At 36.0% G+C, this 15096-nt stretch overlaps 1 protein-coding gene across 1 annotated transcript in view; it reads right to left on the bottom strand.

Moving 5' to 3' along the window:
• Nucleotides 1-4523: 4523 nt before the first annotated feature.
• The window catches only part of LOC119779778 (ubiquitin-conjugating enzyme E2 E2), a 62518-nt gene continuing 51945 nt past the window's right edge, over nt 4524-15096 (bottom strand). Inside the window, exons 5-6 of the mRNA XM_038279556.1 lie at nt 11304-11451; nt 4524-5349 (exon numbers count right to left, since the gene is read on the bottom strand). Coding sequence (XP_038135484.1) covers nt 5252-5349; nt 11304-11451 — 246 coding nt within the window. The 3' untranslated portion in view covers nt 4524-5251. The remainder of the gene's footprint in view (nt 5350-11303; nt 11452-15096) is intronic.

Below are 15096 nucleotides of genomic sequence, written 5' to 3'. Positions count from 1 at the left end.
TTAGAGGGTGCTACAGGGCGATGCATGGTTACCTGCCTACCGTGCCCATAGGGTGTCTAGCATTGCTTTTACACAATGAGTTAATATGATTTGATGCTCACTATGGTATACACATATTAATTCTGCATTCAGTGATAAAAGTCAAACTGGGGAACTAACTAGTGGCTTAATCTCCAAGATAATAAAACTCCAGTTTCTTACTTGTCTAAAAATCCCCCAAAAAACATGGATTCTTTATTGCTCTTATAGAGATTATTTAGGTTCTTTTTGTTCACAAACAGCTTTTGACTATTTCGTCTTACACCAGGAATTAGCACATGTAAAAATGACTAAATGTTACACAAATAATAAAGACTTGCAAAGTAACATTGTTTTTACTTGTGTTAAGGCGAGAAGCAGTCATCTTGAACATAGAGATGTTGGTCAGAATTTCCAACTCTTAATTTAAATTTTCTTGGACCTTCCAGGTGAAACTTCCAACTTAGGGGTCGGAAATTCAGACCTCCATCAGACCAAATGGAAAGCAGCATAACTACCTAAAGAAAATAAGTTTTATTTTTCCGCTTTTGGTGACAGATAACAAATAGAGTATATGATTTTTGATTATTACTCTATTTGTTATCTGTCAAATCTAATCTATTATAATTTCAAATCTATTATAAGTTTTGTATGGGTCTAAACAGCATTTGACATCTTAAGTTAGAAATTGAAAATAATCAGATGGTTCACAGCTCAACTGGATCATTTTACACTTAGCACTTCTTTATATTAGAAATTAAGAAAATCTCCTGTTAGACTCTACTTTTAACAAAACTGATTTCTACTTATCAAAAGCAGTTTATAATAGCCTCTCTGCCAGACTAGACAACTTTAATTCATATAATCTATTTTCAATAATAGTTGGTTAAATGTTTTGGTTAAATGTTAGGGAACGGGTGGAAGTAGATGGTCCATTTACTGAAACTGGAGGAATACCAGCATCATTGTTCATGTGTCTATGCTCAAAAATTAACCGTATACCTCAGCTGAGTTTTAAAGTTTCCCACTTGGACAATCTAATCGTTTTCTAAGTTATATTTGTTACATGAGACAAGCGCTGAGCTCTTTGGCCTTAGTGATGATTTAATTTCACTTAAAAGTATGGTGGTGGCAGCATCATGCTGATGGAGTTTTTTTTTGCTTGCTGTGGTGTTGATACATCATGTAAAGCTTATGTGTTAAACTCTATGGGCCGGATTTATCAAGATCCAATTTTGCGTGCAGTAATTTGCGCTCGCAAACTGGAATTTTGCGCGAGGGGCTGAACCATGGTTTGCGGGTGATTTAACAAGAGCGATTGCGTAACTGGTGGCAGGTGCAAAACTGTTGGAGACGCCCTATTTAAATGATGGTTTTCGCGTTTTGTGGTTTGCGGCATGGCGAGTTTGGACAGCAGAAAGCGCAAAAGGAAATTCGACCCCATGGAAATGGAGGTACTGGTATATGAAGCCAACAAACATTTAAGTGAGCTACAGCAAAGAAGTGTGACTGTCACACAGAGGAACGCTACATGTGAACAAATCTGTAATAAAGTAAACGCTGTTGGTGAAACCTTGCGAACAGTGGATGAAGTAAAAAGAAGATACCAGGATATTAGAAGGCGAACCAAAGAAAAACTGGCATATAACAAAACATCTGCGAACAAAACAGGAGGAGGCACAGTAGATGAGATGCCTCTGACCAGCATTGAGGAACAAGTACAGCTGACGCTCTGTGAGAAGTAAATCACTGGAATTGCAGCTCCAAAATAGCAATGCTGGATAAACGATATGTTTTGATGATCGTTTCCTCGTTCATTCCAAAAATATTCACACGGAGTGAAAAAATGCGTTCTCTGCGTCTCCTTGCTTCATTTCGATGTCTCCTTCTTGCGACAATAACAGCTGCCATGTGTGCGCAATTACGCATACAGACCATTTGCACCTTCTTTTGAAACGTGTTAAATATAGAGTCAGATACCGTTAGCAAAATTGCTTTCAAGTTTAATAAATCACTTTGCGAGTGCTAAATTAAGATATTTACATGTTCTCCTCCCACAAGACGCACTTTTGCGTGTAAACGCCCCATATTGCATATTCATAGCAGAAAAAGTACTAAATGGATAAGAGGCGCTATTTAGCGCGTTTTAAAGACCAAATCCTTTTAGCACGCTGTTGATAGATCAGTTTGTACATTTTTTAGCGTGCGCAGTGAAATAGCTCACGTTTTTATACACGCAAACCTTTGATAGATCAGGCCCTATGAGTCCAAATCAGAAGTGGCCTGTAGGTAGACAGCAGCTGATATTAGAAATCCCAGATTGCTCTGTTGGTGTGTTCTCATGTTGGTCTGGATCAGAGGTGTCAAGTAACGAAGTACAAATACTTCATTACTGTACTTAAGTACACTTTTTAGGTATCTATACTTTACTCCTTTACTTATTTTTCTTCCTACTTCTGACTTCTACTCATCATATTTTCACAAAAGAACCTTTACTTTCTGTTCCTTACATTTTTAAAACAAACGTTACTCGTTACTCTTGGCTTCGGTTTAATGTTTCTAAATATTTATTTAACGTCATGCAATCCAATGCACATCATTGGCGCCATCCACATCTAGTGAAAACTAGTGTAATTGGATGAATCATATAACGCAAACACTCATTAGTTAGCTAAAGGGAATCAACAGAAGCAAGCAGGTGTTTCTCAAACTGCAAAAATGAATTGTCTATGCCATGCTACAATGTCAGATCTAGAAAAATATGTTGAAATGTCTGAAAGGTCGGACACAGGCGAGAGCGTATCGGAACATGGAGACCAACAAGACCCCCTTCATCCTTGGCCCTATCTCAAAGAATTTTCCCAAATAGTCAAAAAATTGAGCTTTCAATTCATATAGTGGCATCTGGCTTTTTTTTTTTAAAGGTTACTTTATATTTTTATACTTTATAGTTTTTGGTGCACATACTTTTTCACTTTTACTTGAGTAAAGAGGTCAAGCTGATACTTCAACTTTTAGCAGAGTGTTTTTAAACTGCAGTATCTTCACTTCTACTTAAGTAACAAATGTGTGAACTTTTGACACCACTGGGACGGACCAACAAGCCTCCCTTCTTTCCCTCTAATTTCCATTGCCTCCTCTTCCTAAAAACAGCCTTATTAAGGTTGGAAAAACAAAAGCGTTTAGCTTTAAGCAGTTTATGATTTCCGCATGTTTTTTTTATGTTAATACTTTAAATTATATAGTTTTCTAAACATGCTATAAACTTCTTATTGGAACCTGTAGACCAGAGGAGAGTTAGAAAACATGTACAACACAAAACAACCTGCAGATTTTAAAACCTTTCACATTGTCTGCATAGTGAAAATCTATATGCAACTATAAGTGGATATTCTAATTAGTGAAAGGCTTAAACAATAATAGAATTATCCATAAGAACTCTAGTTATGACTACATTTTTATTTCATCAACCGCAGCCTTATAAAAACAAAAACAAAGAACAACCTTAAAGCTGACCACATGTTTTCAAGCTGGTCTAAGAATTACTCATGTGGTTTAATTATAAGCTCACAGAGGAAAAAAAGGCAAAGCATGCATCATCCTCCTGCGAGCGTGGTTTCAGTCATCAGATTAATCCGAAGAGTCAACTTTCTGCTTCTACTAAGGTCTGCCAACGTTTCAAACTCATTCAAGTTGCATTTGGTGCAAGCAGATACCATTTCTGAAACTGAGACGGCATATTCAGAAAAGTACATTTTGATATCTATGCTGTGCAATGATGAGGTGTATCCATGTGGCAGCACATAAAAACAAGCAGGATTTCTTTTCATATTAAAGGCAAGTAGAACTGGTTTTATCTGATCTGCATCATACAGCGGATTTTTGAATCCGGGGGAATTCTTCAATTTTACCAACGTGGATTTTTCTCGGGCTTGATACCAGCCTAAACCAACAAATATTGGCAAACATATTAAATGTGTTTTTAGTTTGACTTTCTTTTTGGTGCTTCACAGCACTGTGCAATAAAATAATTGAAACTAGTAATGCCTGCTGATAGAACTGGCTGTATAGCCACAGAATAGTGCTGAGCATCTCTTGGCCTAAATCTGTCGTTTATTTCACTAAAATAAGACTAGTCGTAGAAACACTGCAGTAAACTACCTGATGTATTCCTGCCCTAAAAAACATTTCTATCATTCAGTTTATCTTTTAAGTCTTTTTAATATATCCTCATAACTATAAAAACCTTGTTAGATATGGACTCCTGCCAAAACACAAAGGTCCATTTATTCTCAGAGTTTTATAGAGATCCATTCATGAGTTTCTGAGATATTCTGACAGATAAAAACATCCCCACCTCCTTGATGTTGGTTGTAAAAGCTGTGGAACTGCGTGCAACTCCATGTTTTATAATCAGCCAGGTGTGTTTGTGTGTGACTGATCTGAAAAAAAAGTGTAAATATTTAAACATTTTAAGGCTGCATTCGAACAAAAAAACTCAGAGCTTTTTCTTTTTTTTCTCACGAGCCAACCACGGAGTGTTTTATTGGGTGCTTCAGATATACAAGTGCACAACAAACCACTCTGCAATCGCAGATGTGGCGGGTAGCCAGTAAATATACAAGTCCTGCCTCTTTCACAGGCAGACCCATACTTTAGTGGTCTGCCTCAAAAGCCTTTGAAAAAATACATACAGTACAAACAAAATCAGAAGAGGTTAAAAGCAAGAAGAATCCACTTGAACCAAAACTTCCTCCATGCAATTAACATCACTGATGACAATTACGAAAAAAAAAAGAAAAAAAAAAAAAGCATACTCTGCAGTTTTGTTCCAGGTGCCACTAAGAAAATTAGAATACATAATGTATAGCCAGAGGACGATGCAAGTGATAATAATATTGTTTTTTTTTTTCTCCAATACAATACTTCCAACATTCAGATATTGGAAAATAAAAATCCCAATCTACTCTTTGTATAAAAAAGAAGCTTTCAAGTCAACAAGGAACAAAGAACATTATTTTTTTTGTTTTAATTTTTTTTTGTTTTTGCACAGAAAAGGTTGATAAAATGGGAGAGAGGAGGAGGAGAAGGGTGATAACAGGAGGGCAGGTTCACCGTTGCACTTAGTGAGTGTGCTTTAACATACAAAGGGTGAGAGGTAGAGAGAGGTTCTGAGGGGGGGAGGGAGGAAGGGAGGGACCGGGTGGTCGGTGGGGGGGCTACAGCAGGGGGTCTATGTAGCGTATCTCTTGGTCCATTGTTTCGCTATTCTGTCATGCTCTGTTCTGTTGGTCAGGTACTGTGTGGCGATGCTTCCCACCAGAGGGTCGGCTGAAAGACAGAGAAACACAGAAATCACTAAATTTACTCCCTTTCATTTATCGCAGCTGAAATAACCAACAGTTACAGCAACATCAATAAGAGAACTTGAGCTTCTCATATTTTATGATGAGTTTATATGACCAACACAATAGTTTTCTCAAACAGTGTGCTGTGCATTTCTATTCAGTCCCCCTGAGTCGACTTTACAGTAGAAACGCCAGCTAACGGTTCTAAACATCTGGAGAAAAAACAAACAAAAGAAATAAAACATGTCCATGGTGGATTTATACCACAAAGCACCTTATTTTTATTTCTCTTTCATGTTTTCTACACCTCAAAGTGGAGGAAGAACCCTGTGGTTTGTGTCTGTCTATGAAGACTTAAACATAGTTTGCTTTTCTTTTATAATTGTATTGTAGTATTAGTTTCATCTGGTAGTTGAGAAAGCGACTGAATCAGTCCTGAAACGTTTTCTGCAGACATGTCACAGTGGGATGGGGACTGAGCTGTCATATTAGAAAACCTCTATATTTGGGTTGGATAATAAATACTTCTATTTTTTATTTTCTGAAGTATTGGGAACATTTTGAATAATATGTCATCAGAAAGGGCAAACATAAACAGAAGATCCTTTTTTTAGCTGAATTATATTGCATGCAAGGCTTTAATTCAACTTTTGCAATGAAATTCAGAAACACACGGAAATATAAGGGGCAGCAAAGTTTGGCTGTAAAACATACACTACATCAAAACATACAAAAATTACTATGTTTTTGGAGTTAAACTTGTGCATTATGATTGAAAATCTGGGGAAAACCAAAAAACGAAATTAGAGTTTTGTGTTTAAACCGTGAAAAGTGAAAATGCCATTTCAGTCAGCTAAAGTCCAAAACCTTTCATCAGTATTTCTACTTCTTTCCATTAACGCTTGGTTTGAAAATATTTTTCTGATTCATTTATTTATTTATTTTTATGTTTTTTACGCATGGTTTCATGTGCAAAAACCAAATGTGAGCACCAAAAGTTTTAGCTTAAGAGAGATTCTGGAAAAAATTGTGAATCAAAAATCAAAGTGACCAAGAAACCTTTCCTTTCCTAAAGTTTTTTCTTCTCCAAATCTTGTTACATAATATGAGAAATGGACAACAATAATTTTTTTGCTAGCCTTACATCTACTAAATTAAATATCAACAACAGCAAAAAAAACAAAACAATAACAATCTTATTTTTATTCAGTTTTGGGTTCTTACAGCATCTGGTCTTAATGAGAGTGATCACTAACTAACTCAGCCTGCTGGACGCCAGCGGACTTTACGGAAAATCAGCTGCTTTGACGCAAAATTTACCTTCTCAGTACCAGTTAAATACATTACAGTCTAATCAGTTTTATAATAAAAAACAATACTTTTAAGAGTTCTGTTTGGATGAATATGTTTAATAAAATGTTAGTTTCCTTTAAAAAAAAAAAAAAGAAGTTCAGCAAATGTCTTATTCAGCGCATCAAACACCTACAGATGGATAAATAAATAATCCAACAGGCAGTAGAATATATAACGGCCCAGATTATCAGTCCAGGCTTCCAGACCAATGACTCACTAGTTTCTAACAGCCCTGCCATCCATCATATGCACACATGAAGCTGTTCACAGCACAGTACGATGCTCCATGTTATTTTCTTTTTCTTTTTTGCTAAATTCAAGGATATGATGAGGCAAAAATATAAACATGGGTCAATCAGCATATTCTCAGATATGCTGGATTCAGCACTTAGATGTAAGGAGATAAAGGAGATTTCACAGATGGGGATATTTATGCTTCATTTCTATGGAGGACCAACTCTGCCATATTTAAAAATAAATACACAAATAAATGCTCAATAAATAAATAAACATACAATTAATTGCCACCAAAAATACAATAAACAAATAAATGTAAGTAGAAATTACACTATACAGTGAGACATAAATGTATATAACTCTTAATTAGCTTCTTTACTTATTTGCCTTTGTAATTTATTTTTTTGTCCTTTATAATCTTCAACTTTATTTTTTAATTACTTATATTTTTAAGTATTTATTTATGTGCATGTTATAATATTTTTGTCTGTTTTATTCTTCATTTGTTACCCTAGTTAATATACTTAAAAATATAAGCATTTATCTATTTCTGTATTTATTTTTAAATATGGCAGAGTTGGTCCTCCATACTTTCAAGCATCCAGTGGTGATTGTGAAAGATTTGGTTTAATGATCATATCCAAACAGCATAATTGTCTTGAAGTAGCGTATTTGGAGAGCCATTAGAGAAGCAATAAAGCATAAAGTCATATTAGTTGATATTCTAGTGACATTCATCAATTTTTTGTATTTATGGTTATTCAGTGCTTATATTATTATATAATTTATGTTAGTAGAAACTCTAAACAACTGTGTAATTAAATAGTTTAAACAATGTATATTTTACAGGAATTTATACTGCATCACACACTTCAGCAAACATTTTATTGTGCAAAATGTGAGCGCTTTAATGTGGAAATAAACTTATGTCTGAAAGGTGCAACGTCTCATTTCCTAAAGAGCAGGACGGTCAAAGCGGCCATAGCAGGACTCTTTCACATAGCGTACTTTTCTTCATTTTAGGTATGCTAAATCACTTAAATTAAAAGTAAACTAATAGAAAATGCTTCTGTAATCTCTTATTCTTTTAATAAACAATGTAACTCTCTTTGATCCCTGGTTTATAACAAGTTCAATATTGGTGTGTGGCGTCAGTGTGCACATCTGACGTTGCTCACAGTGGTTCTCTGTGAACTCAGGGCTTTTGTTTATGCCCAGACACATGAGAAATTAGAGGGAACATTGCCCCATTTCATAGACTGCTTCAGCACAAGCTGTATTTATGTAAACACTAAATACTTCATCCCTCATTCCATGTATAGATGTTCTTTTCCTTTAAATTGTCAGTCTACTCAAACACTACTTGTTTTTCGCCTTTTCTGTGTTTAATAAGATGGACTGACAATGCTTTTAATTTGTTAATTTTTCTTTATGAATGACATACACCTCTAATATGACTTGCCTTTACACAATATACTCTCTTCAGATGTTTCCAATGAGAAGGGAAAGGAAAATACCACAGTTCTGCTCTGATTTGTCAGATGGAAATAATTGGAGGGAAAAACAGAAAACTCCTTTTGCAGCAGCAGCAGCAGCTCACTGGAGCACGGAGTATTCCTTTAATCACAGCAAGAGTTGCCAGCTTGTTTGTGAGTTCTGTAGTGATTATTTATTCAAGCTGGGGTGCTTCTTTTCAACAAAGTAACTCTAGGAGATTTCTGCTATAAAATAACTTTAAAAATAGACAAGCACTCAATACATCCTGATCCATATATCAGGCCCAATTTAAAGGATTAGCTAAATAGGAAATAATATACTTTAATGCAAAGAAAAATGAAAATATAAAATATAATCAGGCATTAATTTAGAAGCAAAAAAGTAATTTTAAAACCCTGTTTTTGACAAGAAAAACAATGTTTAAAGAGAGGCCTATACCGCTTAAACCACGAAGCAATGGTGAATGTGTTGTAATGGTGCCTTAACACACAATACATGTCCCTGCAACATAACACCACTTTAGGCTGCTGTCGCTTGCCTGACATATCGCCAGCAAAGCTCTTCTGCATCATTAAGTCAAAATAATCAGATATTTTTTAAAAGTCGATACAGTTAAATCAGTCTAACCGATTCTAGATGTGCTGCCGATTAATTTAAGGTTCAATTTTGAAGCCAATATCGATTTTACTTTCTACATTGACATGAAAAAAATGGCATAATGATGCAAACAAAAACATTAACAATGGAGGGAAAATGGACGAAGCCGCAACCTGCTTCATGCAAACTTGAGTAATGGCTGCTGAATGCACTAATGAATTGGTGAAAACATGAGCATAGCTGCTGATACAGATATTAGGAAAAAAAATCCCTAAAACAAGGAACAGCAGATGTATTGGTGTATCTGTAGTAAAAAACATTTACTGCTTCTCCAATCTGTTTAGTACAATAATCAGCTTCAGCTGCTACTGCTTTTCTTTCCAAATCTGTGAACCAAATGATGGAGTGTTTAAATGCAGCTGCAGTTCGATTGTGTATCATAACTTTCTCTTCCATCAACTACATGGGTGTTAACCAGAAGGGATTTTTTTTTCTGTGAGAAAAAAACTGCAGATGGGCTTCTGGCATTTTCTGTAGAGGTTAAGTAGTGCAGCTATATTACTACAGTGTTCTTAATTTAATTCAATCTCCCTTTAGGACTAATAACGTATTTTTGAATTTTATTTTAATTTAATTTAAATCTCGTTAGTAAAAGAGAATATGTGGAGAAAAGTAAGGCTTGAACATTTTCCAATACATAATATTTAGCAGATATTTGACGGAGGAATGCGGTGACACAAGCCTGTTGGGAGTAACAGGGTAGGTCAGAAAGGAAGCAGAACTCAGGGCCGTCTGAATGCTGTCAGATATATTAGGTTGGTGAATTTGTCGCAGCAGGTAATCCCTAGACACTTAAATCTGCCCAAAATACGTCACTTTGTTGGGTCTCCCAAAAACTGCTGTTGAGTAAAATTTCCTCTGGTTTCTCCTTCTAACTGAATTAATTACCAAGAAACTAACTAAATGACCTCAGATTCGAGCTGAAGCCTTTGCGACTTCCACTTTTGTCTGATGCGAACTCACAGAATTCAGTATTCAGACTTAACATAACCCTTCACTTCATCAACTTTCAGCCTTGTTCCTTCCTGCCTTTTTTCTGGAATTTTCTTTAATCATCTTTACATATTTATCGATTTTTGGAAAAGGAAATAAAACAAATATCACAAGCCTGAGTTTCCCAACCTTTTTTGACTTATTTACCCCTCTCAGTCAAAAGTATTGATGATTGTCCAAAAGTGGAACATACAATAACTGAAATAATTACTATTTTACTTAATCTATTAATTTGAACATTTAATTGTTATTATTTTAATCTTTCCATCTTAAAAAAAAAAAAAAAAAAACAATAAATATGTTGCCTGGAAGGAATTCAAATAAATACAAAATAAAATCATATTAAACCTGTATTTATAAAACTGGAGCTCCTCTGAGTAATTCCCTTATAATCACATTTAAACTAGATGAATTGGAAACAAAATACAGATCAAAAATTATAACGAGAATGATTAAATTGGATTTACTTTGTTTTCATCAAAAAACCTGAGCTGCTTTGCTGAGCTCCTATAGGTCAGTTTGAAACACAGCTGATTCCAGGTTATTCCTTTGCTTAGTTTTATGTATTTCACAGCTAAAAGTGAACTAAAACCTATGAGAAAAACTTTTCAAAAGCCTGTTTAATTTTTCAAACAAACAGATCCCAGCCCTATTTTATTTTACTACCCAAGTAATAAAACGCTGCTGTAAACAAGAAAAACAAAAAGAAAAAAATATTTCTGAAACTATTCTTAAAAACTGAAGGGAAGGTTTAACAGTGTAATATTACAATAATAATTAGGACAGATATTTGTTTTATAGGTGGTTGGACCAAAACTTTGCATTTGACCCTCCTGACCTCATTAGGATGTATACACAGCAAAACTATTATGAACAAAAACATCCACCTGCTTTCAGATTCCTAAGAGCAGCAGAAGCTCCAAACTGCAGTAGAATGATTTATACAAATATGACTTGGAGGTTTAAAAATTCAGTTTGGAAACTGATATATGGAAGTAAAATCAGAAATGTTCTTCATGTGCTGCAGACATTTTAAAGAAAATTAGTATTATGCACATTTCTATTCCCTGTAACAGAATGGTTTCTGATGACCTTGAGGAAATGCTAAACTCTAGGAACTGAACAATGGTCCTAGTCTGAAACCTTACATTATTTCAAACACAGATTAAAATCAAACATGAAAGCAGACTGTGGTCTTACCTGGGTTACAGTCTGTGAGCAGGGAGCAGATGGACAGCAGCACCTTGGAGATGGTGAGGGCGGGGCTCCAGTTGTCCTTCAGGATGTCCAGGCAGATCACCCCCTGACTGTTAATATTGCAGTGATAGATCCTCGTACGGAACGTTACCTGCAGATAGAAAACAACTGCTGGTCAAAACAGTAAAGTTTTTCTGCTTACAAAAACTGTATGGTCTATCTATGAGCAGCACTCCAAACAGAACTCAAACTTTTTTCCCACTACATTTTACGATGAAAAAAAGAAAAGCTACATTAAATGAAGTTTTCTTTGCAGATGATTATATCTGGAATCCCACTAAACAATTTTAATAGGCAAACATTCAACCAAGTCATATCAACCATGCTAAAATGTATTCATTAAAGATAACTGTGTGTCAGATCAGATCCACCAGGCACAAAGGCAGAAAACCATGATGTGTAAAATATCTTTCATTAGAAAAAGATGCTTCCTGTCCTTAGCGTCATTTTTGAGCGAGTGCTCGAAATTCTGATGAAGTTTTGAGTTGTTTTTCAGAATTTTAAAAGCGGCCCAGTGACATACTATGATTTTACAAATTAATATGTCAAAAGCTCAATCTGGTTACAAAGAAAATATTTCCAATTAATTATGGTTTTCCTTTAGCCTATTGTATTTTATGTGTCTGTTTTATGTTTTGTTTTTGCCCTACATGTTGGTAAACCCAAGCACCTTTTGTATTTACTATAACCACATGATTTTAGGTATGAAATGGATTTAATGGAGCCAAACAAGTCCGCAACTCCTAGCAGTGGCACAAAAACAGACCAAGATCAAGTGTGAAAAGGTGCAAAATAAATACATAGAGCCAAAAGGGATAATACTGTGACAGTTTCCTATTGTTAAAGACTGGGGTGCCAGTCAGGTCTCTCTCCTGACATATTTGTTGTAATGTTTCACTTTTTCAATACAGAAACCACACAAAGGATGTAAACACAATAGTACTTATCACCCTAAACATTAATGTAAAAAAACCCTAAGTAATGTTTCTTTCAAAAGACTTCAATGAACAAGAAAGGAAATAGCAATTAAACAATATTAGAATCACAATAATTAACTTAAATAATTAATCTCCCTTGCATTCAGTTCAGTTCAAAATTAAAAAAAAAAGGAACTATCAAATAAATCCAGTCCATGTATTAGTACAGATCAGTCCATTCCAGGCAGCTTGAGCCAAAAAAAAAACAATAGGACGACAAACTCCAGGCCATGTTTTTCCACCAATCCTCAGGAAGGAAACAAAACAAACAGCACAGCATCCAACTTGTACTCAGCAGCACACAAAGTTTTAGCCCAAAGCAACAAAAGACTTTAGATGCAAAAAGGCAACAGGACTCCTGGTACCAGGGTAACACACTGCGGCTCCACCTGGATGCATGAAAAAGATGTTTCTGTACAAAGCAGAGGAGCCATCAGCTGTTTCTCTTCACTGGCGTGTACTACCAACTGTCAGAGGGGGGTTCTCACCAGAAACAATCAGCTCACTCCCATGTTACTGGACGTAACTTAAAGAGGAGTTGGCGGCGTGGCGGTAAGTTTGTGCGTTAACATTATCCAATTAAGTGTTCTCAGGCTGTCACACTACCTGTACAGCACTCGGAATACAATATAAACTTTGGTGTTCATTGAATGCCAAAGCATTTAAATTTTACTTCATAGTTGATGGCTATATGACAAATATCTTTATTAATACAGATGCAAGCGATAGAAACACTGTTAACAGGCTCTTAGTTATAGTGAGAGAAAAATGTAAAGGGTATGAAATGGGTCTGATATTCAGCATTGTTCTAGTTTCCTATTTGGTGATAATGATGATAGCTTTGAACCATGTTGATGTCGCTGATCGCATCCGGGTCAAAATCTGTTTTTAGACTCCTCAAAAACGACTAAGTAAACACTATTAGGATGAAAGATTTGAGTATAAATTCTGTTTACAAATGAATATTAGCTGTTTTTTTTATTTTTCTTGTCAGTCAGTGACTGAGTAAAGCATATAATTTGTAGTTTCAGACTGGTTCTCTGTGTTGCAAATAAATATTATTTACTTAGGGAAGAGGTACAAGACAGTTCTTATTATAAAAACAGGTAAATAGTTATAAATAAAGACCCATTTCTTTGAAGACTTTGCTTAAACATAAGGGAAAAGAAAAAACAAAAATATAAACTGAGTTTGAACCTTTATAAACTTGTCCATCTAGATGTGCCTGCATGCTGAATACTTTATTAACCCTAGACAGATATGATGTTGTTACAATGGTTCAATTTAAGTGTACATGTAAAAAGTATCCAAGACGGAACTGGCTGATTTAAAATAGCAGACAATTAATCATCCGTTGATCAATGAAAATCAGCTTTAGATTAATTCATTCATCAATAATTGCCTATATTATAGTTAATAACTTGTCTTTTGAAATGTTAGAGGGAAGAGAATTTAGAATGAAAATTATATTTATCAATAAAATCTAACCATACATGTCTCAAGAGAGAACACAGAAGATGCAGAAAGGGGACAAGAAATAAACACGTTTTCTGAGATCTTCTATGTAGTTTTTCACTTTAACATTCATGCTCGCATTGGAAGCAGTAATAAGTGAGACAACAGGGACGTCTTAAAGCTGCAGAGGGTTTTCACATCTTTTCTCAGCTTCTTCAAATTACCACTGATCTTCCAGCACCAGTGCTGGTGTAATGGGTCTGACCTAGTGCTCCACTGGGGGCCGTTTGCACCATTTGTCAACTCAGCAGCTCAAAGAGCACCCAGACACAAATGTACAGATTTTTAAAAGGGCTGGATTTTATCAGACATTAGCTGTGGAATTTCAAACTAAAAAGGCCTACTGATGCAAGTTCTTTTTCAGAACTGACCAACAGAGGGCAGCGTGTTGCATGATCGCACAACAATATGCATTCTGTTGTCAAGAAAAATTGGACTCCAGCACCCAACTGTCAATTAGTAGGTCCACTTGTAAAAGTAAACAGCCTCCTCCAGCCGTACAGTCTCTAGCAGTGAGTCATAGCATCTAGGATAACACGTCTCTCTGAGATCTCAACCAGCTAATATCCTCCCACAGCAGCAGAGCTGATGAGGTCTGATCTGCTGCTCCAATCGCCAACACCTGCCCCCTGACCCTGATCATCCGGAAGAACGAGCTTCACTTCCCCAAAAACCACACAAGGCAGAGCCTTATAAATAACTGCCCCCCCCTCCCATCAGCTCTGCAGACAAAAAGCTGGCTCCTTTGCTGGCTCTTTTCCAGAAGGACAAATAACTCCACCTGACACCATCACGCTGAGAAAGAGGACAATAGATTCATCATTTTTTAACCAACACTCACATCAGTGCACATCCAATAATGGTGCATTTCTGCAGTGAGAATGAGTGTGGCAGTACGAGGGCAAATGCTTTGTGAGTGTATGTGTCTGAGCGGGGAGTTTTGGCTGCAGATCACAGTGTGCTGGATTGGGTAAGAGGTATTGAAGGGGACGGAAACACTCGATCCCTCTGGCCACAGAAAGCTGGGCCGGAGCCTGTGGATTTGTTTGAGTCTTCTGTCAAACACAGAGCTGCTGGTTGCAGAGCACAAAGAGCGAAAAAAGGAGAGCTGCTGTGTGTATGTATGAGTGTGATTTGGGTGGGGGGGCTCATGAAAGGTTTTCTTTTTCCTTTTTGTCGAGTTGAAAATATCTACGAGATTTTCCCTGACAGCGAATGTGTTCAGCAGCCACATCCAATCAGTG

This window comes from Cyprinodon tularosa, unplaced genomic scaffold, assembly GCF_016077235.1.
Source record: "Cyprinodon tularosa strain WSP-4 unplaced genomic scaffold, ASM1607723v1 ctg151, whole genome shotgun sequence".
NCBI classification, from domain to species: Eukaryota; Metazoa; Chordata; class Actinopteri; order Cyprinodontiformes; family Cyprinodontidae; genus Cyprinodon; species Cyprinodon tularosa.
This window is presented reverse-complemented; position numbering and strand designations above follow the sequence as displayed.